Source organism: Lepisma saccharinum, chromosome 28 (genome assembly GCF_977018435.1).
Source record: "Lepisma saccharinum chromosome 28, izLepSacc3.1, whole genome shotgun sequence".
Taxonomy (NCBI): Eukaryota; Metazoa; Arthropoda; class Insecta; order Zygentoma; family Lepismatidae; genus Lepisma; species Lepisma saccharinum.
In genome coordinates, this window is record NC_139256.1 from 29581950 (window position 1) to 29605642 (window position 23693).

Sequence of the window (23693 nt, forward strand, 5' to 3'; positions counted from 1 at the left end):
TTCTGCAACTTTTGGCTAATCGCGAAGATGGGGATGAATGATGGTAAGATGAGAAGAGTGAAGGGACACTCAAAACCATATTGGGACAACACAACACGATTAACCTGGCTTCAGGTCTAAGCGATTAAGTCTCGTTAGTCTGCAACATTCAGTCCAGGATGTACTACGTGGAAGAGATGTTGACATTCAGATGTATCTTTACACTCAGATGAGGGTTCGAACCTGAAACATCTGTCCTAGTAGGCAGGGGAAGGAACATGCATGCGAATAATTTAACATTTTTCATGCATAACTAAAACACTACTGCTACTTCTAATTATTATTATGATTTCTTTAGATGAAGGGAAATGTGCCTATTGTGGCCACACTTCCTTAATGTGGTGTGATGTTTGGCATGGGACAATTAGCAAGACCAGCTACCGTCATATGCATAGATAGCAGCTATCGGGAGGCATGTGTGTGCATAGCAAACTAAATTCTGATATCATTGCTAGCCTTTATAGGGTTTGTTCTCCTTATCTGGATGATTATACAAGGACAGTGCTCAAATTTAAGGGAAGACAGATTGGGAATTATCACCTCTCGTCTTGACTCTTTCACAGGTTCATTTCTTAATTCGTTCCCAACCAGGGAGAGAAATGTCTCTCTCATCTGATAATTGTATAGTATTACCAGTGGCGGCAATTAGGGGGGCAGCCGCCCCCCACTTTTCGCCTCTTCTGCTCCTGCACTATGCTAAACCTTATGTATCAAGTGAAAGTAAACTGTTCTTACCCCCCACCCCAGTTTTGGAACCCAATCGCCGCCACTGAGTATTACCAAGCAAATTGTCCATGATCAAGTACATTCTCTTTATTTCACACAATGAGGACTTCAAGAATTGAAACAAAACTGCAAAGAAGCTTGCCGAGCAATACTTCTGCATCCCACTGTACTGTCGTTACTTTTTATTATTGATCAATTTATCGATTTTAAGGTGGGAAAGTCATAATCGCACTACTTCCGACCTCCGTGGTGTAATGGTTAGCTCAGCACGCTACGACGCCAGAGGTCCCGGGTTCGAATCCCGGCCTGGGCATGGCTGTTCTTTGTGAGTGTCCCTTAGTGAGTAGCCATTAGTGGCAGAAAAGCGAAGTAAATAAACCGAATCAATCAATCATAACTGTACTGACATATAAAACCTTTGAAAAAATAATGGAAATCTTGGGATTATAAGATTCAAAATTGTATTAACGTACAAAACACACACACTAAATAAATATTCAAGTAAAGAAGAGAATGTAATAGAAAATGGTAGATAGAACCTTGAAAGGAATGAACGAGTAAGAGAAGAGAAAAAGGTAAGAAGAGAAAAACGCAATAAAGCAAAATAAAATTAGAAGGAAGTTTCAAGTAAAGACAAAACAAAAAAACACAAAAAATTGATTTGTTTTTTTTTACTTCGTTTTTCTGATACTTTTGGATGATCGCGAAGATGAATATCAGTGATAATGTGATGAAATTGATGAAGGGGCACTGACAACACCCATATCGGGATTCGAACCCCCGACCCCTAGCGTGGTAGCACGATGTTATAACCACTCCGCCACAGAACGGAAGAGTAAACGGTACTTGCTCCTTATTCCAGGAGATCACGTGACACTCCCTCGCCCATTCCTCGGTTTTTCACATGCCAGTTCCCTTGGACACACCTTATTTCTTTCCCCGCCTAAAGAATTCAAAGCTCGCATCGCATACTCATTCATGGGAAGCTGGAACTGAAGAAAACTTGGTGACTCATTCCCCCAAACCCTTGTGCAGGCAAGACGGAAGCGTAACCCAACGACGAACAGATAAACCTTTAGTTGAAAGGAAACGAGGTCAGCAGACCACACCAACAAAAGCATTGTTCAGACAATCCTTACGACCTTGGTAGTTCTTCCTGTAATGGCTGTAAATTTACCTTTGGACAGGTCATCATCTTGAAACTTGGCGTCCGCCAAAATTACTTCCATCAAACTCTGTTGCAAGAACCTTAAAAAAAAACCTGAAAAAACAAGAACCAGCTGCCGTATATAACCTTCGAGGTTTTCTACTCTGATAAAAAACAGGATGTGATTGGTGGAAGGTAATTAGGAAGGCCAGAAGTCATAGGGTTCCTGTGAACTATTACAAGAATGCAGTATTTCGTATTTTTTGTAGAACTTTGCCTTGAATGGTAGTTGAAATTGGGGTCACAGAGAAAGTCGCAATCTTAAATTGGATAAGATTGTGTTTGATTTATTTCTTAATTTTGTTATGGCTGTGTACACTCAACTTTTCGCGTAGTTTCTATATAGTTTCCTCACTACCATTCCTAAATTTGAACAAAAATGTAGAATAAAGTGTGGCCGAGTAGAAGTCGATTCAAAGTGTCATTGTGCCTGCGCCATTGGCGAGTGGTTAACACATGACGCACCGAAGGGTCCCGCCAAAAGTGGAACAAAAGCGAAGTAAAATAAAGCAAATCAATCAATAAATGAAATTGTCATTGAAATAACATTTTCAACAAAGCATCCGCATACCAGTTTTTATTTTTCGGAATACTGTGATTTTGTATTATTTACAGTTTCAAAATTTCAATTATTAGTCTCCATCTAAGGTTCCATTTTCGAGTCCTGGCTGGCATGGGTGTTTCTTTGAGACTGTGCTAATGCCACTCTTAATTGATAATCGTTCATCCTCATAGTCGCGATTAATTGAAATGTAACACACTCTTCACAAATTGGCATGCAAGTAAAACAATGATCACTATCCCACCTGGATTCGAATCCTGGCCTGGGCGTGTGTTCTTTGCGAGTCACTCTTCAACAATTCCATAATATCACTAGAGACCGGATTTTAAAGGGAATTCCTTTTTTTTATTTTTCAACACGAATCCTGGACCAACAAGATTACATGGGTTTGACTTCCCTTTTTTGCCCTTTTTTAAAAAAACATTTTCCTTTCTGGTCTCTTTATTGACTAGCTTTTCAGCCTGCATTTCCTTTCTCCCTTTTAGAAGACATCTTCCTTGGTCCCTCTATTAACAAGTTATCAAATATTTTCTACGACTGTATTTTCCATAAACAAAACATTCAACACTTCTCTATTTGGTGCAGTTTAAAGGAAAGAAAGAACAAGCGCCTTCTATAGTGAAACCACAAGCAAAAAAATCTGCGCAGACTCACGACCCCTGTGCACCGTACTCCCGCGTGGAGGGGAGGGGGAGAGTGGACCATGCTTCCTTATGGCCCGAGGTGAACGGAGACTTTTCGTCTAAGGTTCTTTTCCTTGTGGTTTCCCTGTGTGTTGGGAGTACGTTGCAGCGATTGTTAAAACAATACGATCTGGGCTTAAACAGTAACAAACGCATTAAATTTCTTGCCTTTTTTACTTTGCCTCATAGGACATTTATCCCTTTTTATGCATGAATGGTATGTATTGTGCTTTCATTGAAAATATTTTTAGTGGAGTGCAAAAATAAACTATAGTCCTTTTTAATTTCCTTTTTAGGGCTTCCCCGATGGCGCAGTGTCGCCTTGTAATCACGGTGGAGGCACATAGTGGTTCGGATCCCACTTTAAACTGTAGGTCCAGCCTTTCTGTACATAAAGTTGACTTAAATCACCAACTCAACAACCACTCATTTCCTTTTTATGGCAATAATTTCCCCTCTTTTTGGCCCTTTTTAGAGTAAAATTTTTCCCTTTAAAATTCGGTCTCTAATTATCACCCATCCTCATCGCCACTATTAGCTAAAGGTTGAAGAAAAGCGACACTAAATTATAAAGATCAAGAAAAATCAAATGATTTAAGGATAATGAAAAATAGGGCAGATTAATAGGTGCTTGTTCGGTATCAGACGATATCGATGTATCAGTAAAATAGCTTTTGCATATACTTATAAACATACCCTGACATCACAATACAGTTTCGCATTGTTTTTCTTCTGGCGGTTCAGATCTTTGCAGTTATTGGTGAAGTTCAAGGACAGACGTGTGTGCTCAGCATCGCTTGGGCGTGGCTGCGTTTTTAACTTTCCCAAGACCCAGTTGTTTCTTAGCATATTCACATCACCATACCAGAATAGCATTGACGTAATGCAAGAACAAATGTTCAGACATGCAGTTCATTATATTCACTAAGGAAGATTCTGGTGTGTGCCAGTGTGACGGAAGAGTTAGCGTAATGGGCTACGAAGCCGAAAGGTCCTAGGTTCAAATCCTGCGTAAGTCATGGATGTATCTTTATTAGTACGATTTGTAAGTAATTATATATTTTCCTTCGGAAGTAGCAAAGCACGAATTGACAAATGTCGGCGAATTACTATGTTAAGAACGATATGCATGAAATTAATACATATTTTTATATTTTTTGAGTTATCTTACGTATTTCCATGTTCGAATGCATATTTTTACACAAAATATGGCATTTGCGCCATTTCCCTAGTTTTCATTGAGCAAAGAAGATATATTTTGGGGACAAATAAGAATTTTACAAATAATCGGTAATTTTTATCTGATTATGGTACACTATTTTTATCGTTCATTGACAGTATGCTTGTATATTGTGGAAATTTAAAAATATCTCCCGCGGGACCACGCCTAAAGACCACGCGGGGCTGTGCCTAAAGCTGTTGTCACCAGCGGCGTGCATTCTGGATACGCAAAGTACGCAATGCGTACCCACAACACAATAAGAAAATAATAAATATTTTATTCGCCTTCCCTGAACATGAAAATTATCGTTCCGAACTTCCACTGCAAGAAATTCAGTTTTCCGCACGAACACGCTACGTACTGCCTTGTGTCGTCTGCACCATCTGGCCTTCCTGGACGCAGTCCCGAACGATCCCGATGTGCCTTCGGCGAACGACCCGATCCGCGTTTGCCGATTTCCACGAGCAAACGCAGCCGCTTCTCTTGAGTACCCTAGAAATTCGGAAGGCAGCCCCATTGGCTCAGATCAGCCCCGACCATATGTTTGGGTCTGCCCGCTCTCGCCTCATCCTGCGTTTCCCTGTTCAAAGCACAGAGGTCTGGGAAGCCAGGGTACCAAGGATTTGGGCAGCGTTTGCAGTGTTGGCAGTAGTCAACATATATTTCTTTCTGGAATGTTTAGCTTACTCACATTTAGCAGTCACGCGTAGATAGATAGATCACTGTGCTCGATTGCAATAATAAAAAAAGAGATTGCTAAGAGGAGGGTAAGGATATTTTGTGGTAGAATATTCGCGTAAACTATAAGATGTAAAATATTTATGCGAGGTTAAAATTACACTAGCAAGGTTTTTGCGTTAGGGAAATGAGGATAGCAGAATGGACTGACCGACTGAGTATTAACTTTTGCGCGTGAACCCCTTTTTGGCGGCGTCATTGTCTCAGGGGGAAATTATGTGAACAATTTGCAAATTTACACATTACTCAGAGTATGAGAGTATCTGTTTATCCCATTCCAGAGATCAACATTTTTTTAAGTTCATTTGCATTTCAGCCTATAAGTTGATGAGGATGGGTGTTGAGTTGACTGTTGACCCGACAATATGAATGAATAGAAAAACGAAAAACATAAGTAAACACAATGCTACTATGGGATTCGATAATGAGCCACTCCCTTCCCCCCTCCAAGACATTTAAAAATGTAATGTATATGGATGGTATATTGTGCCCAACATTTCTCTTTTAGCTCTTGAACTGTGCTGGGATGAATACCATTGTATGCTGACGCATTTTTCTCGTGAGCGTTATTATCATTTTTCTACAAAATATTTCATAGACCGGCAACTCCGAGCCATTCATCCACAAGAACGCGCTGTTTTCGGGGCGACAGACACTTGTTTGTTACCGTGGGAGGTTGACTTTTACTTTCTTCTGTGGTGTGAAATTTGCAGCAAGTGTTTCGTTTATATTATTTGCTTGTTTTTCAGTTTAGTGAATGGGGAGGGGGGGGGATTCGAGAGTTATTGATGACATTCTGGAGATGGGATTTTCGGCATAATAATAATAAAAGTGCAAACGATCCGAAATGGTAGGTGTGTGTGTGTGTTCCTGATTTTCAGGACTTGTTTCAAGCAGGAGTTATGAATGATGGTAAGCAGTATGTTACGCATTTTCAGAAAAAAGAATTTAAAAAAATAGAACTATACAATTGACTGGCAGTAGAAAAAGCGGAAACTTTATTTGTTGGCCTTGTTCGTTGGTTTCCTCTGAGAAAGGTGTGTCAAATAGTAGAGGATACGGAGGATACTGAATTTATCAAATTTATCACATGCTATACGAAAGCACGAAAAATCATTATGTCAGTTCGTTCGCGTTCAATGTTAATTGCGCTGCATGTAGGAATTAATCGAAGTCAATTGGTGGACTGTACGTAGCTACATCAGAATATACGTATTTGCGAATATAAATATAAAAGATCATACATATATCTTACCTCGTTACATTTGGATCTCTCTGGTAGCGTTTAAGATTATATCAGAGATTCCTTAGTTTTCTCGTTAATGCTTCAATAATTGACATCCTATTTTATTAAACTAGCTTCTGCTCCCCTTAATCTTCAGGACATGTTCCTCGTAAAAAAAATAATTAAAATATGGTGTGATTCTTTATTCTCAAGCAACAACTTTTGTGCGGGATGAATCAAGGTCTTACAAAAGGGTGCAAGGAGTGATAAATGCTGCTATGCCGTTCCAAAAAGTTATTCCTGTTATTTGAAAATTATGCAAGGATGATAAATTTTCGATTACAAAATTTCGAAAAAAGTAATTTTCTGTATAACACGATGGACTGGGGGGGTCTGACCCCTCTAACCCCTCCCTTCAGTGCGACCATGTTGCGTACCCTGGTCTAAATGTCACCGCACGCCACTGGTTGTCACACACGTTATCAAATTATCACGATCATGAAGTTCTCTGTGTTATTTAGCATATTATAAATTCATAAAAACTGGTTTGTTTGGATTTACCAAAAAAGTTTGCTTGAGCTGTTTGTTTTGTTTCCGATAACCAAACGTTGTTTGTAATTACTAAAGTATTTTGTTTATGAATACCAAAAAATTTGGTGAGACGAAATATGGTACTCGTAAACAAAATGATACATATGTAAGTAAAGATAAACAAAACGTTTGGTTAAATTTACTATATGTGCGTGAGCGTGCTTTCGAATTTCAAATAACGATTGACCAGTTTCGTCGAGTGTAGTATGAAAATCCTTTGTCGAAAATTGAAAGTCCTGTAGATAGATAATTACTCGAAGCGAGTCTTTATGTTGTTGTGTAACCTAAATATTCTGGAAAAAAGCTCAGAATATACTTACTTTACACTGAGTTTCCTACACCGGCCGCTAGATGGTTCTGTCAAAATGTGTATAAGAAACATAAGGTTTTGTACAACAAATAATAGTACATTTGATTGTAATCATAGTGAAAAATTGTGCTTTAACACTCTTCGAAAGATGTGTGAACATTAAAACTACAAATTAAAGAAGAAAATGCACTGCAGTGAATAAAAATGAATCTTCCACGAGCAACCTTTTTGATTCTGGACTATATAAGTAAAAGCTAAGTGTGGTGCAGATAAACAAACACGCTCCAAAAGCTGTTAGTTCATGTGTATTTTGAGATCAGTTAGTTTCTACAAACTATCCACCCTAGCTATAATTAGCCAGATTATAACATAAGTAATTATGAATAAATTATTTGGTTTTGGTAACCAAAATTTTTTTTACGACAAACAAATAGAACTTGACCAAATCTTTTGGTACTGGTGAACAATTGTTTGGTTGGTGCCTATTTAAACAAACGATTTGTTCCCCACTACCACTTTTGTGGTTAATCCAAATAAACATTTGTCTCTGTGAAATAGAATTACTTTCTTTAATGTTAGGAACCTGAAAGTAGCACAGGAATCAAGCAAATGTCTGAAGACTACAAAACTATTAGCCTATGTTACACATTTTAATACACATTTAGTTCTTACATGTTTTTATTACATATTGTAATGAAGGGGTTCCTGGTTTGATACCCTATGGACGTACATAGTGATTCGGATCCCACTTTAAACTGTAGGTCCAATGTGTAATTTAAAAGACTAAATGTAGAGTTTAGAGTATGTAGGAACACGAGTTGAATTTAAGTTGTTAAAACAATATATCGTAGTAATTTAAATGTAATAGGTTTGAAGACAGTAAATCAGTTTTCGAGCCTGAAATCGTGACCCACCACACGCCTCTCGGGACCCAGTAGTGGGTCGCGCCCCATAGGTTGAGAAACTATAATTTAGAAGGCTCCTTAAAGCAGGTTTAAAGCTGGTACTTGTATTCTGGTTTTGGTTACATTGACCAAAACTTTGCTATGCTTCTTTTCAAGGTAAAGGAGATCAGGAAACAATTTTGCCCGCAAGGATATGGCGAAATAGTTCATGAAAGTCTTCTTGCACGTGACTCAGAAATTCGGAAGGGGTTTTCCTTGATCTCTAATTTCAGAGCTCCATCAATGGATATTTAACTCAAAACGGATCTCTAGTCCAGTCATTGCTGGCATCAAGAACAGGAAAAGTATTCAAGGAAACTATGCAGCAAAACTTGTAAAACGTCGGACAACTCTTCGATGGTACAAAGAAAGTTTGCGATTGGTTCATTAAACGAGTTTATTTTCCCGAGACCTTCGCTACTAAAACTGGACACCTGACGGAGCGGCGCGAGATTCTTCGCCTGTGGAAAGCTTGGCGCTTACTGGGGCCGGATCAGCGTAAAATTCTTGGCCTGCCGCCCACTTGAATATACGTAAAAACGACCTCTCCAATTGATTTGCATGTGCAATATTTCTAACTGGTCTAAGTTTACTGCAGGACATCCTATATTGTCATACTAAACCTGGCGTTCTGGCTGACTTTAGTATGGAGGGATTTTACTTAAGGTGCCCGCCCTATAGGGCTTCCCCGATAGCGCAATGGTTGATTGATTGATTTAGTTTATTTTACTTCGCGTTTTGTGCCTCTTGGCTAATTTGCGAAGATGGGGATGAGTGATGAAATGATGAAATTGATGAATGGACATTCACAAACAACCAAGCCCGACCGGGATTCGAACCCGGGACCCTTGGCGTCGCAGCGCGATGTGCTAACCACTCGGCCACAGGGTCGGGCATAGCGCAATGGTAGCGTTGTTGCCTTGTAATCAAGGGATCCCGAGTTCGATACGCGGTGGAGGCACAAGTGGTTCGGGTCCCACTTTAAACTGTAGGTCCAGTCTCGATTAGCCTTACTGTGCATAAAGTGGACTTAAAACAACAAATTAATCAATTAAGATAACCCTATAGAAATGAAATGCCCTTTGGCGTTCCCAGCTTGGCCCTGGCTGCACTCCACCCCCAGTGGTCGTCCAAGTAACATTTCTTCAAGCCTTTGCGGACTACAGGTAAATAACCATTTGTCTATGGCATTTACAAGGAGGAGGTGAAAATTATACTCTTAATCGAAAATGATTAGTGCAGCTTTAGGAATGTTATAAATTTGCAAGAAATATTATGGATTGCTTGCTTTCTTTCTTTCTAGAAACTAGAAGGAACATTCCAGCTTACAATACGTAATTTTGTTTTCAAAGCTACTTCTAAAGTGCACATTGATTACTTTAAAGGAATTTTGGAGCGTAGGCTAATCATAAAACAAAGAATACGCATTGTTCTACCATTCTTTGGTTTCGAGCTTTCATGACGTGTTTAGCCCAGAGAAGCCATTCTCAGAGAAATTCAACCGCTGTTTGCTGCCTTTGCCAACCCACATAAACATCTGGATGCGACAGTTGTCGTTGTTATGAGCACGGCCTTGGGCAGCGTATGCAACTAATATACCTTATCACTGCAATAAAAGAAACAATAGGAGTGTTCAGCAGCTGTGCATGATAATGATTTCGATGGTATGAAGGCGTGAAAGAGTCCCTCACTGCATTTGACCCGTTTTATCGCAAATGACACTAAGAGAGATAGTGGGTACAAAATGAAGCTTCGCTGTTAATGTAATCAGAACTGCATAAAGCATTCCTGCTATGTAGAGTATCTGCTTTGCTGGAGTTGTCATATAAAATAGCTTTCGTTATACAGTAATTGTACCATTGATTACCAACAAAAATTAAAGAGAATGGAAACTTATACACTTCAGCAAGTCATGCCTCTGATGCAGAAATGGAACTCCCATGCACTAAAAGTAACGGAAAACCGAATCTAAACAAAATTCATGGTTTTTCTTACACTAAAACTTTCGTTAAACTTATTTTTAACTAAAACATGCACGCTTTGTGAATTAAATGCAGGTGTTTATAAATATTGGATAGAATGTGAAACGCTGTTGATCTAACATTAGAATCAACTTCTGCAGTTGTAAGAATATATCATATTCTACAATGTTAGTCTTTGTTCAAGGATTTTAGAAACCTCCACTCTGTTATTGGTATATCCAATTATATAAGAAATAATACTCTCACTCATTGCTTGGAACTTGAAAAAGAGTATAATATTGTTGATTACTAGCGATAAGATCCACACTAAATTTCTAAGTGAAAATATTAGGTGGGGCAACTGGCCCTGTCTACAGCTATGACCACAAGAGTTAAAGTTATGTTGAAATCAAAACTAGTAGTGTGATTATCATGAAGTTCGCAATATGACTGCCATGTTGGCAACATGCTCTGAAAGGTTTTTCTTCTTTCCTATATCATATATATGCTGTCCCAGCTATTGCTGGAGCAAGGCTGTGCATAGCGGCAGAGAAGGCAGGGGGGATCGAGTGGGCAGAGCGAAGCAGTACATGCTGCTGGGAAGGCTGGTAACTGCAGTCGCTTTATACCCCTCCATGCAATCCCGTTCCTCACATGTTCATTGGTGAAGTCGTCTCACGCCACTACTTGCACAGAGGCTTGTTTTTGTTCGTCTGCTCCAGAGATAGATGGGACAGAGTGTATGTATTTGGTTTGTGCTATCTGTATTGGGTTTTTAAGTGTTTCCACATTTAAGGACCATGGAAAACATTATGCTTCTACTAGCATGCAATGCTAATGGGACATTATCCATTTTCTAGTGCTTCTATTTTATCTATTTTATTTCTGTCATCATCTTCAGGTGAGAAAATTTATTTTTGTCAGTGATGGGGACCAAACCTCTGATGGAACTGACTCTCCCAAAATGTTGTATAAGTAAGTATAATTGTAAGTAGAAGCACTAGACAATGGATAATGTCCAATTAACATTGCCTGAATGCATTCAGAGAATTATTATGCTTCTAGCATCTTAACAGTTAAAATCACCTTTCCATTTAAGAATATGAATTTGACTCCAAAATGTCAGACTTCAGGATGGCTACTATACTGCCACAAATGCAACATGTTTTACCACTTCCCTATATTATACACTCCTGAAAAAAATGAAAAAAAGTAGTTTGGAATATTGTTATATTAGGCACAACAAATTTGGAATATTATTATGTTAGGCAATAGGTGATAGGCAAGGTGGTATGTCAGCAAAAAGACGAGAACGTCCACCAGACAGATACCATGTGTTGTTGCATTTCAAGGCTGTCTGTCACCTATTGTCTAACATAACAATATTCCAAACTTTTTCTGAGGAGTGTATATAGAGATGTTTAATTCAGGTTTTCCTATTCATGGCTGTTTTAAATGGGTGTTATCTGGGAGGGGTGACATTTTCACACTGGTCTAGGGTGAATACAATTTTTAATATGATCTGCAATGAATGTGTTAATTTGAAAATTATCCTGAAGACTTTATTTGAATCATACAAGAATATGAATTATAAAATTGAGTATTACTTTACTATTTTCTAAACCTATAACTAGATGTCTAATGCATTTGTTTGATTTCAGGTGGAAATCTGCAAGGATGTTGAAGATCAAAAAAATACTTTCCAGTTCTCCGAGAATTCTAGCAAGAGCATTGTCATCTTCTGCAAATGATGGGATCCTAACAGAAGTCGTCAACGGCAAAGGCGTGATAACATTCAACAGACCAAAGGCATTAAATGCTCTAAGTCCACACGACATACCACGAGTCACAAAGGTTCTTGAGAGATGGCTGAAAGAAGTATCCATGATTATAATGGTGGCAAAGGGAGACATGTTTTGTGCCGGTGGCGACTTAAAGACTGCCTCTTCTGTGGATGAGGATTTGCGGAGGACATTCTACAGAGAAGGATTCAAGTCGTTTTATATCTTAGCTAATTTCCCACGACCTGTTGTATGTTTAGTAAATGGACCTGCTATGGGAGCTGGTATTGCCTTAGCTGCACACCCAGCATATGCAGTGGTTAGTGAGAAAGTGTCCTTCTCTCTTCCCGAAACAGCGATTGGGTACTATCCTGATAATGGTGCCACATTTTTCACCTCTAGGCTTCGCTCCAATATGGGGTACTACATGGCACTCACTGGAGCCAAGATAACCGGCTTCGACGCAATGGAATTGGGCCTAGTCTCTCATGTGTGCAACAGCTCTGACTTCACGAGCCTTCACAAGGAACTATTGGAATTGGAAGACGTGACTTCAAACAATGTGGAAGTGATAATGGAGAAGTATCACAATAAATTTAATGTTCCAATGAAGTTCTCTCTGCAGCCACTGGAGGAGAAGATAAACGCATATTTCGGTGCTGAAACTGTGGAAGAAACGCTTCATCACTTGAAGAAGGATGAGTCAAAATGGGCTCAGACGATGTACAAGATCTTGAGGGCAATGTCACCCACATCTTTGAAAGTGGCAAAGAGAGCACTAGATCTAGGCACTAATCAAAATCTTGCAGAGTGTCTACATATGGAAAGCATGCTTTCTGTAAGAATGACCCACACCCATGATTTCCGAGAAGGTATGTATGCAAATTCAATTTTTTCTTTATTTTATAATTCAGTTAACAAACTTGGGTAAATATTATGTACCAGTACTACAAAATAAGTTATCTGGTAAAGCTTTAGAAATTAAAAAAGAAAGAGATGCTGTAATTTTCATAATTGCACTCAATAATCTTTGTGAGAATTAAGATTACTGCAATGAGGTAGAATCATACAGAGAATAGGGGTGTAAGGGATGACCCTTCCACATAGTGCATCCAAATGTCAACCTCACTTCCACCTTATACACCCTCGACTGCATTTTGCAGACTAACGAGGCTCTAGCATCTGGACCTACAGCCAGTGTAATCCTCTGCAGGGCAGTGTGTGTTGTCCTGTGTTTTGTCTTTATACCTAGTCATATCATAAATTCTGTTACAAAGTTTAGACAGGGATGGCAACACTGGTTGGCAAGGTAACCCCGCAATGTTGGATCAAACAACAACCAGTATCATTGTGGGTTTGGCTGTGGTGGTGGAAAGGTGAATTTCACTGCGAGTCGAGTGGAGTGGGGTGTATACAAGAACCGTGTGGCAGTAATCGCACTCCACAAGTTGGCAAATCACCATCGGACATTTTCAACACCCTGAACAGGATGTTCGTCATCAGACCATCAACAGATACTATGACACAGGGACAATTGAGGAGCCAGAAGCTCGTGAATGCAGTGGCGGCACGGATTCGACAAAATCCTGTCGGGAAACAAGCAGTGATGGCTCGAGAGCTGAACATTTTGCAAATGTCGATGTCGCATGTGCTCCGAAGTGACCTAGGACTCCCGCTTATCGGCGAAGTACTGGTCACTTCCTCACTCACTCCTCCAGAGGGAGCAGAAAACCAAAAGACTCAATCAGGATTACGCAAATGGTGGCCACAGGAGGATCTTTTTCACGGACGAAATGTTCTTCACGATTGAAGAGTCTTACAATCGTCAAAATGACCGTGTTTATGCCTCAACATCCCAGGAAGCTCGTGAAAACATGCCACGGATCCTCCGAGGTCATCATCCTGCCTCAGTGATGGTTTGGGGAGGGAGGTTGTATGATGGCACAACTTACCTCCACTTCTGCGAACATGGTGTAAAAACATCTGCAAGAGTGTACCAAGCGAAAGTGTTGAAGCCACTTGTGAAATGGTTGACCTGCACCATGTTCAACAATGAGCCTTGGAGCTTCCAGCAGGACTGAGCACCTAGGGTTACCAGATCACTATGAGGCAAATGTAGGACATGCTGTCCTAAAATGTAGGACACAGAGTCAAAATGTAGGACACAAAACATTCACAATAAATAATACACATTACTAGAACATGTTAGCAAATAATGTAAAATTACACCTTTTCAGTTTAAAGAATAATGAATTTGTAATATCTTAAAAACAAAATTCCAAAACTAAACTGCTAAACATTCAATACACTTCTTACTATATGCGTTTTCAGTCGTATTTCTCTGAGAAGCCAATTTTTCGTAAAATTTCAGGCTTAGTCATAATGTACTTATGAAACTAACAACAATAAAATTATTTGAAATTATACTGAACAAGCACCAACCCCTTCACAGAATCTATAAGAAATTGACTGTGCTGACATTAACAAAAAAACTCTTTCAACATTTGCATTATGGCCTGGAATGGCAAACAAATTTTCAGCAATTCTGAATGACCCTCACATTGCTTATTGCTATTAATATAACTCGCTCACTTTTCATGACGTGCCATTTTTTCAAGATGTAAAATATTGTGTTTCAAATTAAATCATTGTTCATAGCACTTTCCGTTCCCATCATCAAGGACGAGGAAGGCGGCCAGTTTCAGCACCTTCTTTCATAAATTTTTAAGTAAATAAATCGCTCTTTAAACAAGTTACGGAAACTTGTGCGCTTGACTCACGGACAGTCTACAGTGCTGAATCTGCCGACATACGGGCGCGAGCGCCTTGTTTGCCAATAACGCAAACAGCGATGTGGAGGTCTACACTTCAATGGATCGCTCTGTACCATAGGTTGTAAGAAAAGAAATCAAGCAGCAGGTAATAGGGCCTCCCCTATGGCGCAGTGGTAGCGTCGTAGCCTTGTATTCAAGGGGTCCATGGTTCCATTCCCGGAGGAGGCACACAGTGGTTCGGATTCCACTTTAAACTGTAGGTCCAGTCCCGATTAGCCTTACTGTGCATAAAGTGGACTTAAAACACCAAATCAATCAATAAAACCAGCAGCAGATAAATATTTTCACTGAAACATGCATTTCATTAGTTCAAATTATGTAGGCTAATGTTCAAAATGTAGGACATTTATGACATTTTTCCAATTCCTCCCGGACTCCGGGCATACGGCTAAACTGTAGGACATGTCCGGGAAAAACCGGACATCTGGTAACCCTATGAGCACAAGCCCACAAGGCAAAGACCACACAGGAGTAGCTTCAGAAGAATGTGTATGATTTCATTGCTCCGGCTGATTGGCCCTCCAGCAACCCCGACCTCAACCCATTGGACTACAGGTTGGGGTCCGTTTTGGAGGCATGGTCTGTAGGAAGAGGCATCCAAACCTTGCGAGTCTCGAGTGTTCTCTTGTGAACGCAGTGGCAGACTTTCCCCTCGAGACCGTGCGTGCTGCGATTGATGACTGGCCTCAGAGACTTCGGGCCTGTGTGAAGGCCAGAGGTGGCCATTTTGAATAGTGATTGGTGCTCTGTGTTGGCAAGCCCTGTACCTTTGTAACATCCAAATATTAATACATTAGCTTGCTCACTGTGCCTGTAGTTCTTTATTAACTTTGTAACAGAATTTATGATATGACTAGGTATGTACTGAGTGTCCCTTTACAGCCTCAGCTTTTAACCCAGGTAAGAATATTTTAGCCCTCAGATACTTTCATTTTATTTTGGTTATGATAAGATATTGGTTCCTGTATAATGCGACACGTGCAAGATAGCGTAAGTGCTGATGCACCCAGAATTTTTAATTCAATCAGTCATATAGATAATGGATTTCATAATTATGGTCCAATCTTCATTCAAAAGGTGGTAAAGCTGAAGTCTTGAACATAGCGCCAGTTCGGCATCTTTAACCCAACCCCAGAGGAAGCCGACCGGACCCGTATCTGGTTTCGAGCCACTACCTGTTTTTCGGCAAAGCACTGTTGTCGCTTTTGCCTGCAGTGTTTAGACATCCATTCATTCACTGCGATGTTTTTCGCCCATGGTCTTTATATTATATAAAAAAAAATAGCACACCACAATAACACAACCTAGGAAAGATAAAGAATCGCAACCTCGCGTTCAAAAATCTCTAAGGAAACCGAATTAGCAACATCTCATTTACTCCACGTGGACTTGACGAGAGCTGTCATTTCTTGGAGGAATGCTGTTGGTAGGAAAGGTTTCAGGGGACGATTTATTGGACTCCACGTGGACCTGACATGTGGTTGTTAGGGGGAAAACTGATCTTTCGGAACTTTCTTTGATGTAAAGTGAGGTTGGAATCAGGACAAGGAGTATATCTTTTTCACTTCCAGGAAGTGTGTTTGTGTGTGCGTTCATGCATTGATAGGAGGGCTCCTAATGTTGTTGTGATTAGACTTAGCATTGTCTACAAAGTGTCGTACTTGAATAGTGAATAACTTTGTCATGCATAAAACTGTATAATTCTTGCTTTTCTTTCTAAGACTAAAAGCGTGTTTTCTTTCTATAAATTTAATTATATTAATCATTCAATAAATATATATTTGTAGTAAAGAGAAATCTTAGGATATTTTATAGCTTCAATTGTGTTGGTTCCTAAAAAAAATAACTTCTGAAGTGTTGCACTAAACAGAAGTATGAAATTACACTTAGCAAAGGAAACATTAAATGAATGCAAATTGAGTAAACTACTTGAGATGATCAATGGTATTTGTTAATTTAACACAACTTGCACTGATTGTAAATTTTCTTATATTAGACGGACAACTAGGAAGGTGGTTAGCCAAAAGATTCCTTTCAATTACATGAAAAACTAAGCAATAACAGTTGATTCATGCTGTCGGTTTTCAGTTTGAATTGATACATTGACCAGGTCACAACCTGGCATTTCTGCCTCATATTCCACCGAGTTCAATTTGGCATTTCCTGCGACATTCGGTTTGGTGACAGAAGGCTCAATCACCTTCATAGTTGATGACAGAAGGCTCAATCACCTTCATAGTTGATGTTCTCCATAATCCACTAGCAAAATAATATTTTCCTCATAATTGGTGGCATTTTGGTTATTTTTCTTTGTTTTTTTGCAGGTGTAAGGGCTATTCTTTTCCAGAAAGACAAAAGGCCTTCTTGGAGTCCTGAAACCGTAGAAAAAGTTACTGATCAGATGGTAGATAACTTGTTTATGCCTGCCACAGCTGATGAGCTCCAATCATCTTTTCATACGGTATGTTTCCGAAACAGTTTGTTTTTCCAAATTATTGATTAGAATTTTTTTACATTGCAACTAACTGCTACAGAGTAATTTTTGGATGCAAATTATTTTATTTCAATTAACTAAATTAGAAAACCACTAAAATTTAATTGGAAATTTTCAATTTTAAATACATGTGGAACTTATGTATATTTTAACACACAAGAAATGTGCTATTGTAGAAACTTTAGCGAAAAATGTGGTCCTGACTTTGGGTAACCAGAACACTGTAAGGAAATAGGAGGAGAGAAGTTCTGAAATGTAGATTTTTGAGCCAAAATATAGGGCATAACAATGAACAATATATAATACTAAGAAATATTAGCAAGTAATGTGAAACAGATACATTTAAAGTTCAAAATAATGGATTTTTAAACGAACTCTAGTAAAAAATGTCCAAATTTATTATCATTACTGCTACTACATGTGTAGGGCTTGGAATATGATGACCTAAAAATAATTTTCGGTCTTGAAATGAAAACTTGATTTTTCTCAAATCACAAGAGTAGTTGAATATTAACGATAGAAAATATTGGTCTGTGGTTTAAACTACCGAATCAAAGGAGAAAAAAGCAATTGATTGCTAATGTAGCTTTCTTTGTTTTTACTTTTTCGATTATGGCATGCTTGCTAAAAAGGCCATGTTAGGAAATTTAAAAATACATATGTTGTACTAGTAATGCATTAAAATTTCAGGAAACAGGAAAGGAGCAAAAAAACACCCTCTTAAGTAATAAAAAATGCAACAAAAATCTCAAAAAATACTGAAAAATGTCCTAAAGGCCAACAAGGGCCGAAAAAATAAGAAAATGTTTTCTGGTTCTAACTGAAGGGAAAGAGAATACTATCATAACACTCAGTTTAAGCAATGCCTAAAGAATAGATACTTAGCATCATGATGTGTAGCTCCACACTTACAATCATGTGTCCGGACATTGTCTCTCAAGAGTGATTTTCAAATAGACTAAATTCAAAATAATATTGTCTAAAAATTTGTTTAAATTTTCAACCTTATCCTGCACAGAAGTGTAACAACTTTTCCCAAGACAACTTTTTGATATGGGACCGATGTCCACCATCGTGAGGAAATTGGGACATTACGAATGAGTAGCATAACGCAGTCATAGATACGACGCCAGAAAGGGGGGGGGGGGTTGCTGACCGCAACTCACCCTGTAACTGGTCTGATGATCTCCCAGCTCTGATGGGAGCAACGCTGGCAATCGGTTGGAGGCCTTGGGTTATGCCACGGGCTATTATTATTTTACAACTTGAAGTGCATTCTGGCCAAAAAGAAGCACTGGTTCGACTTACTAATGTATTTATCAGGTACAGTTGTTTTTTTTTTACCTGAAACCCTCCTGTTTCTGCAAAATCTCTCCTTGTATTAATAATAATAATAATTCTAATTCTTTATTTCAGTTGACCCATGTCCATAGGTATGAAAATCGTCATATAATGATACATACAGTAATAAAATATTAATACAATTTTAGACAGAAATTACAGTAATGATTTGAAGAATTTCTACATGAAGGAAATCCGAATAAAGGAAGAATACACTATAGGAATAAAATTACATATAATATTTTAGGCAAGCACAAGTTACCATTATGCAATGGTCTGTACATTATGTATTACCAACATAAAAATAGGTATTGAATTATCAGACACCCTATAGATTGTGATTGAAACTATTTTACTGCTAATGCATGCATACGTTGGTTTGTCTTGGTATACAAAAGATTACAAGAGTTCATAGTAACAATGATTTTAATGCACTATATGCATTCAAGATCTATGAACTTCATTTTTAATGTATAAACAACTTTTAAAACAAAAGAATGTTGAGGATTCAATGGGACAAATTTCCAGTCTAATAATCACTAATGCTTAATACCATGGTAATATGAACATTCAAGGAAGTGATACTGCAACTAAAATATTTTGCCCATAAAAATGTCGAGCAATCTTTTTCTTCAACTAATTATTAAACTTATAGCTACCCAAGTAACCAAAAGTGGTTGCCCGAACGTTGGGCCAACCGTACTGAAAATGGTTGGCCAACAATTGGCCCAACGCAAAAGCATACCGTTGGCCAATGGTAATTTTTGGCCGTGGTTCCAACGTTGCGCCAATGTGTGGTTTTTATGTTGGGCCAATGTATGGTTTTATGTTGCCAACATACTGAAAACTAAAAAATGGATAGGTTTGTTGTCTGATATGTACATAATTTATTGCGAGGCCAAATGTAAACAATAGTTCAAGTTATTTATGAAAATAAAAAAAGATACCTCACTTTCTCAGTCACATGGTATCATTGTTTTCAAGGCACCATACCTTCAAGTGGTAGCACAAAAACCTTCTAGAGTTTATTTAGTTTTCCATCTTTCATGGAATTTAGTCTGCACATAACATTGCTTAACCACCTTCACAATAATAACTGTAAGAATCAGTGGCGTATGCTGGTACTAACGAGTGGGTAATCTCCGACCTTTTGATCCTCAAACTCCAAAAGTTTCCGTGCAATTTATGTCAAGCTCCATATTGGATTTAGGAATATTGTTTGTCTTATTGCTACGATCACAATCAATTAATTCTCGTTATTGCAGTTTACTATACGAGTAGAATTTCAAATAATAAAACAAGACAGTATTATAAAGCTATAAAAAAACAGCCTGTGAAATATAAAATGAAAGACGTGCACTAGTGAAATAAAAACATGCAATATTAATTTGTGCAAAATTCAACTTACTCCAGGACCCGATTACTTGTGCCGTACCACATCCAAAGCATGCTGTTTGTCCAGTTCACGTCAATACGTGTCTGTGCGAAAGATTGCAGCTTAACAAAGGAAGTTATGTGACTTTTGGATTTTTCATGTTTGGCACAAGTGTTGCAAAGATTACAGTATCAGCCACGGTTCCATACATTCTTTTCAGCCCCGAAAAGTAAGCACGGCCAACAAAAATGCAAAGCTTATTAACACTTATACTTCCTGTCAACCATGGTGTTTTGTCATAATTTGCTTGCGAAAATGCCTCACATATTCCCGATTTTTATCTTTGTGTGTAGAAATAAGTTCAAGCGATGACACTGGCCTACCTGTATTAACAATTTGCAACTTCTCCTGAAAAGATCTTGTTCCAAAAGGTTTCACCAGCAAATCTTGTATCACATCCATTACCCTTTAACACAGCACTATCACGACAAACACTAACACCTAAATAAACACGAAGCACAGCACGAAGCCAACGACTACACGCATTCAGTTTCACGCACCAAACTTCTGTTGTTGTGTTCCTGGCTCAGAATGAAATTCCCTATGAATGATAAAAAAAAATCCCTTTCCGAGTTCGAAATGACAGGTTTTTAAAAGTTCGAATCATTGCAGGTCAGAGCCAGAATTTTATTTCGGGATGGGGATCATCCCTTATTAGCAGCCGCCACATAAAGTTGAAACAGTGGGGTTAGAAGTCCTGAAGATGGATCTCAGATTATTACAACGTATTATGCAAGGTGTTTAATCCTGCTAATGAAGTAAAATTAATTACCACTATACACTTTTTAAATTAGATATTTGTAGGATTTCGGGGAGAGGGGTTTCAGCCCCCCCCTCCCCGAGTCCTCCACCTGGTTACGTGCCTGATGTGTTTTTTTCGTTTTATGTTTAATTCGTTCATCTTTATCCCTATTAATCTAAACAGGCGGAATATAGCAACTTAAATTAACTAATATACAGGGTGGCATTTTAATGGCGCCCACGGACCACGGAAACGTATAGAGGACATCAAAACAAACAACTTTTCTCAGTAACATTTTTCTCGTTGGTGCATCATTTCGGCGCTACAGTCGTTCAAAAAAGCCCATTTTGCCACCTGAATGCCGGCAACCACACACAACATTTGATTGCATTTGTGACGTCATATCCCATCCTGAAGCGATGCGTTCCAGGGTTGCCAGGAACACTCATATTCTGTGTAAAATGACATAGCTACAATCAGCCACATTATGTACCGTAAAAGAAAACGAGAAAACGCGTTCTTTAACCTAACAGGAAGTAAACAAACGACACTAAAACTGGTAGAAAAAAACTGAATTCAAGTGGAAGTGGTCATATCGAATTTTGTCTCAGCTTACGTGTCAAATATTTGCAAATCTAGTTACCAAGTTGGCATCTACAATTTAGTCTATCCACTTCGTCCTTCTGATACTAGTTGTCTGTGACACACTGAACAGATGACAAAATAGAAACGAAAGATCTCAAAATTCCAAAGGTAAGGAACACATAATATAATCTATATTCAGGGCATTATGAGGCAAGTGACAAAAATGGTCGAAAAAGCAGGGATATAAGTAGTAGTAATACAAGCTCTCCGACGACTGTGTTTATCTATGTACCGGAAACACATGTAATGCAATAAATAGTTGGCAACTGTGAATAGGACAGTATATTCGCTACTGATTCATCATTAGATTGTTACTGTGGTTGTACGTGTTTTAGCCGTGTTGTAACAACGTGAACCTCGGATACTTTAGTTATCAGCAAAAAAGTACCACAAGGCATCTGGACACAAACGTGTAGATATCAACCTTGCAACGAGATTTTCAAATATTTTACATGTAACTGGGCGTAAACAGCCACATGTAAGCTGTAAGTCCAATAAAATGTGTTATTGTTGATATTTGACATGTAGGCTGAGACAAAATCCGATAGTGACACTTAATTCTGAATACGTTTTTTACCATTTCTCATAACGTTGATTCACTTCCCCCTTCCCCTGAGATGACTGCTGGCCTTCCGGCTGTTAGGCTATGATGTTCGGTCTAATGGACGCGTTTCTCGCTTCGTTTTACACTTAATCATGTGGTTGGTAGTTTGTCAATTTTCACAAAATTTGTGTGTTCCTTGCAACCCTTCCGTGCGCTGTTTCGTCGCAGGAAATGACATCACAGATACGATCAAATGTTGTGTTGGGTTGCCAGCATCCAGGTGGCAAAACAGTCTTTTTTGAACGGCTGTAGCGCCGAAATGATGCACCAACGGGAAAAATGTTACTGAGAAAAGTTGTTTGTTTTGATGTTCTCTATACGAATCTGTGGTCCGTGGGCGCCATTAAAATGACACCCTGTGTGTGTGTGTGTGTGTATATATATATATATATATATATATATATATATATATATATAAAATTTATTTTTGATATCTTTCCTTTTAAAAAATATTCAGTTCCGTGAAAGAAGTATTCTCGCTGCTTTTGAAGATTAGAGAGGAGAAACAATCACTATTTTTGTAAATACAAGGATGGGGGGAGTCAGCAAATAGGTGCTTTAATTGCTTAAGCTTTGAATTTTAATTCAGTTTGCTTCATCTTCAATATTTAAGCTTTTCCCTTTTGATAAATTTATGTTCAAGTAACAGAACTCAGCAAGACAGAAGCAAATGTAAAGTGAAAATTAGCATAGAATTGGTTTGCCCATATTATTCATGTTATTCAGTTTTCCTGTTCTTCGCACTCTACCGGGTATGTTTTCCCTAGTTCAGCGGAGGGAACGGGAAAGGCTCTGAAGGTTGAGAGTGCGACCGGTGGACTCTCACAAGAAGGAGCTTACCCTGGGCACGAAATCACCGTGCCTGAGAAGCAGTGTTTCCTCCCCCTCTTTCCTTTCTCCTCCCTCCTCGCCAAGGGTTGTAAGGAAAGCGGGAGGAATGACGTCAGGGTGAGATTCCCTGAAGTCATTCCACCGGCTGGAGAAAGGTTCCCGGACATTCGGCGGCAAACCATTGGAAGTATTCGCACGCTGGAAGCAAGGAAATGTATGCATCGAAATTGGTTTGGAAGAATATTGCGAAGAAATGTATATAAGAATGTTCTTGTTCTACTACATCAAAAGAGACAAACAATAAGCAATTCCCAACACATCTTTCATCCATGGCGGCTGATGGAGGACTGATGAGTGACTGCAAGTTAAAAATAGCTTCTACATTCATTAAAAATATATTATATTTCCAGTATGTGCTGTGACTGAAATATTCGAAAAGAAACACTGTTACATGCCACTTATTTTACACTCCAGAATTTTCAGCATTCTCCTGAAAGTTGTCTTAGCATTAAAAAGTTGTTTCTAAAACTGATTTTGACTCACGTTTCCATGGTTGGGCAAAAATTGGCAACCACCGTTGGCCCAACGTAAGACCAACGTCAATTTGCCAACCAATGTAAAGCCAACCTTTCCCTCGTAAAAACTGACGTTGGCCCAACGGTAGTGGTTACTTGGGTAGTTACGGTTCACAGAAAATTCCTTTGATGCAGCATTATGCATGATTGCACCCAATAGTTTTCCTCTATCCCCAGCTCTTAATGTTAAAGTTAATTTTTGC

At 38.7% G+C, this 23693-nt stretch overlaps 2 protein-coding genes across 5 annotated transcripts in view; one reads left to right on the forward strand and one right to left on the reverse strand.

Moving 5' to 3' along the window:
• Window positions 1-23693, reverse strand: part of LOC145980790 (3-hydroxyisobutyryl-CoA hydrolase, mitochondrial-like) — a 157992-nt gene that overhangs the window by 113933 nt on the left and 20366 nt on the right. The window contains exon 2 of one of the 3 annotated variants that reach the window (XM_083113872.1): window positions 11295-11401. The exons of 1 other annotated variant lie outside the window; for it this stretch is intronic. In XM_083113872.1, the coding sequence (XP_082969998.1) occupies window positions 11295-11302 (8 nt within the window). In that variant the 5' untranslated portion in view covers window positions 11303-11401. Of the gene's footprint in view, window positions 1-11294; window positions 11402-23693 lie in introns of those variants that run through there. One more of the 3 variants, XR_014440886.1, reaches the window with a different exon arrangement.
• The window catches only part of LOC145980791 (3-hydroxyisobutyryl-CoA hydrolase, mitochondrial-like), a 73922-nt gene that overhangs the window by 44332 nt on the left and 5897 nt on the right, over window positions 1-23693 (forward strand). The window contains exons 1-3 of one of the 2 annotated variants that reach the window (XM_083113878.1): window positions 4140-4228; window positions 11870-12861; window positions 17148-17284. In XM_083113878.1, the coding sequence (XP_082970004.1) occupies window positions 11886-12861; window positions 17148-17284 (1113 nt within the window). In that variant the 5' untranslated portion in view covers window positions 4140-4228; window positions 11870-11885. Of the gene's footprint in view, window positions 1-4139; window positions 4229-11869; window positions 12862-17147; window positions 17285-23693 lie in introns of those variants that run through there. The other variant, XM_083113877.1, reaches the window with a different exon arrangement.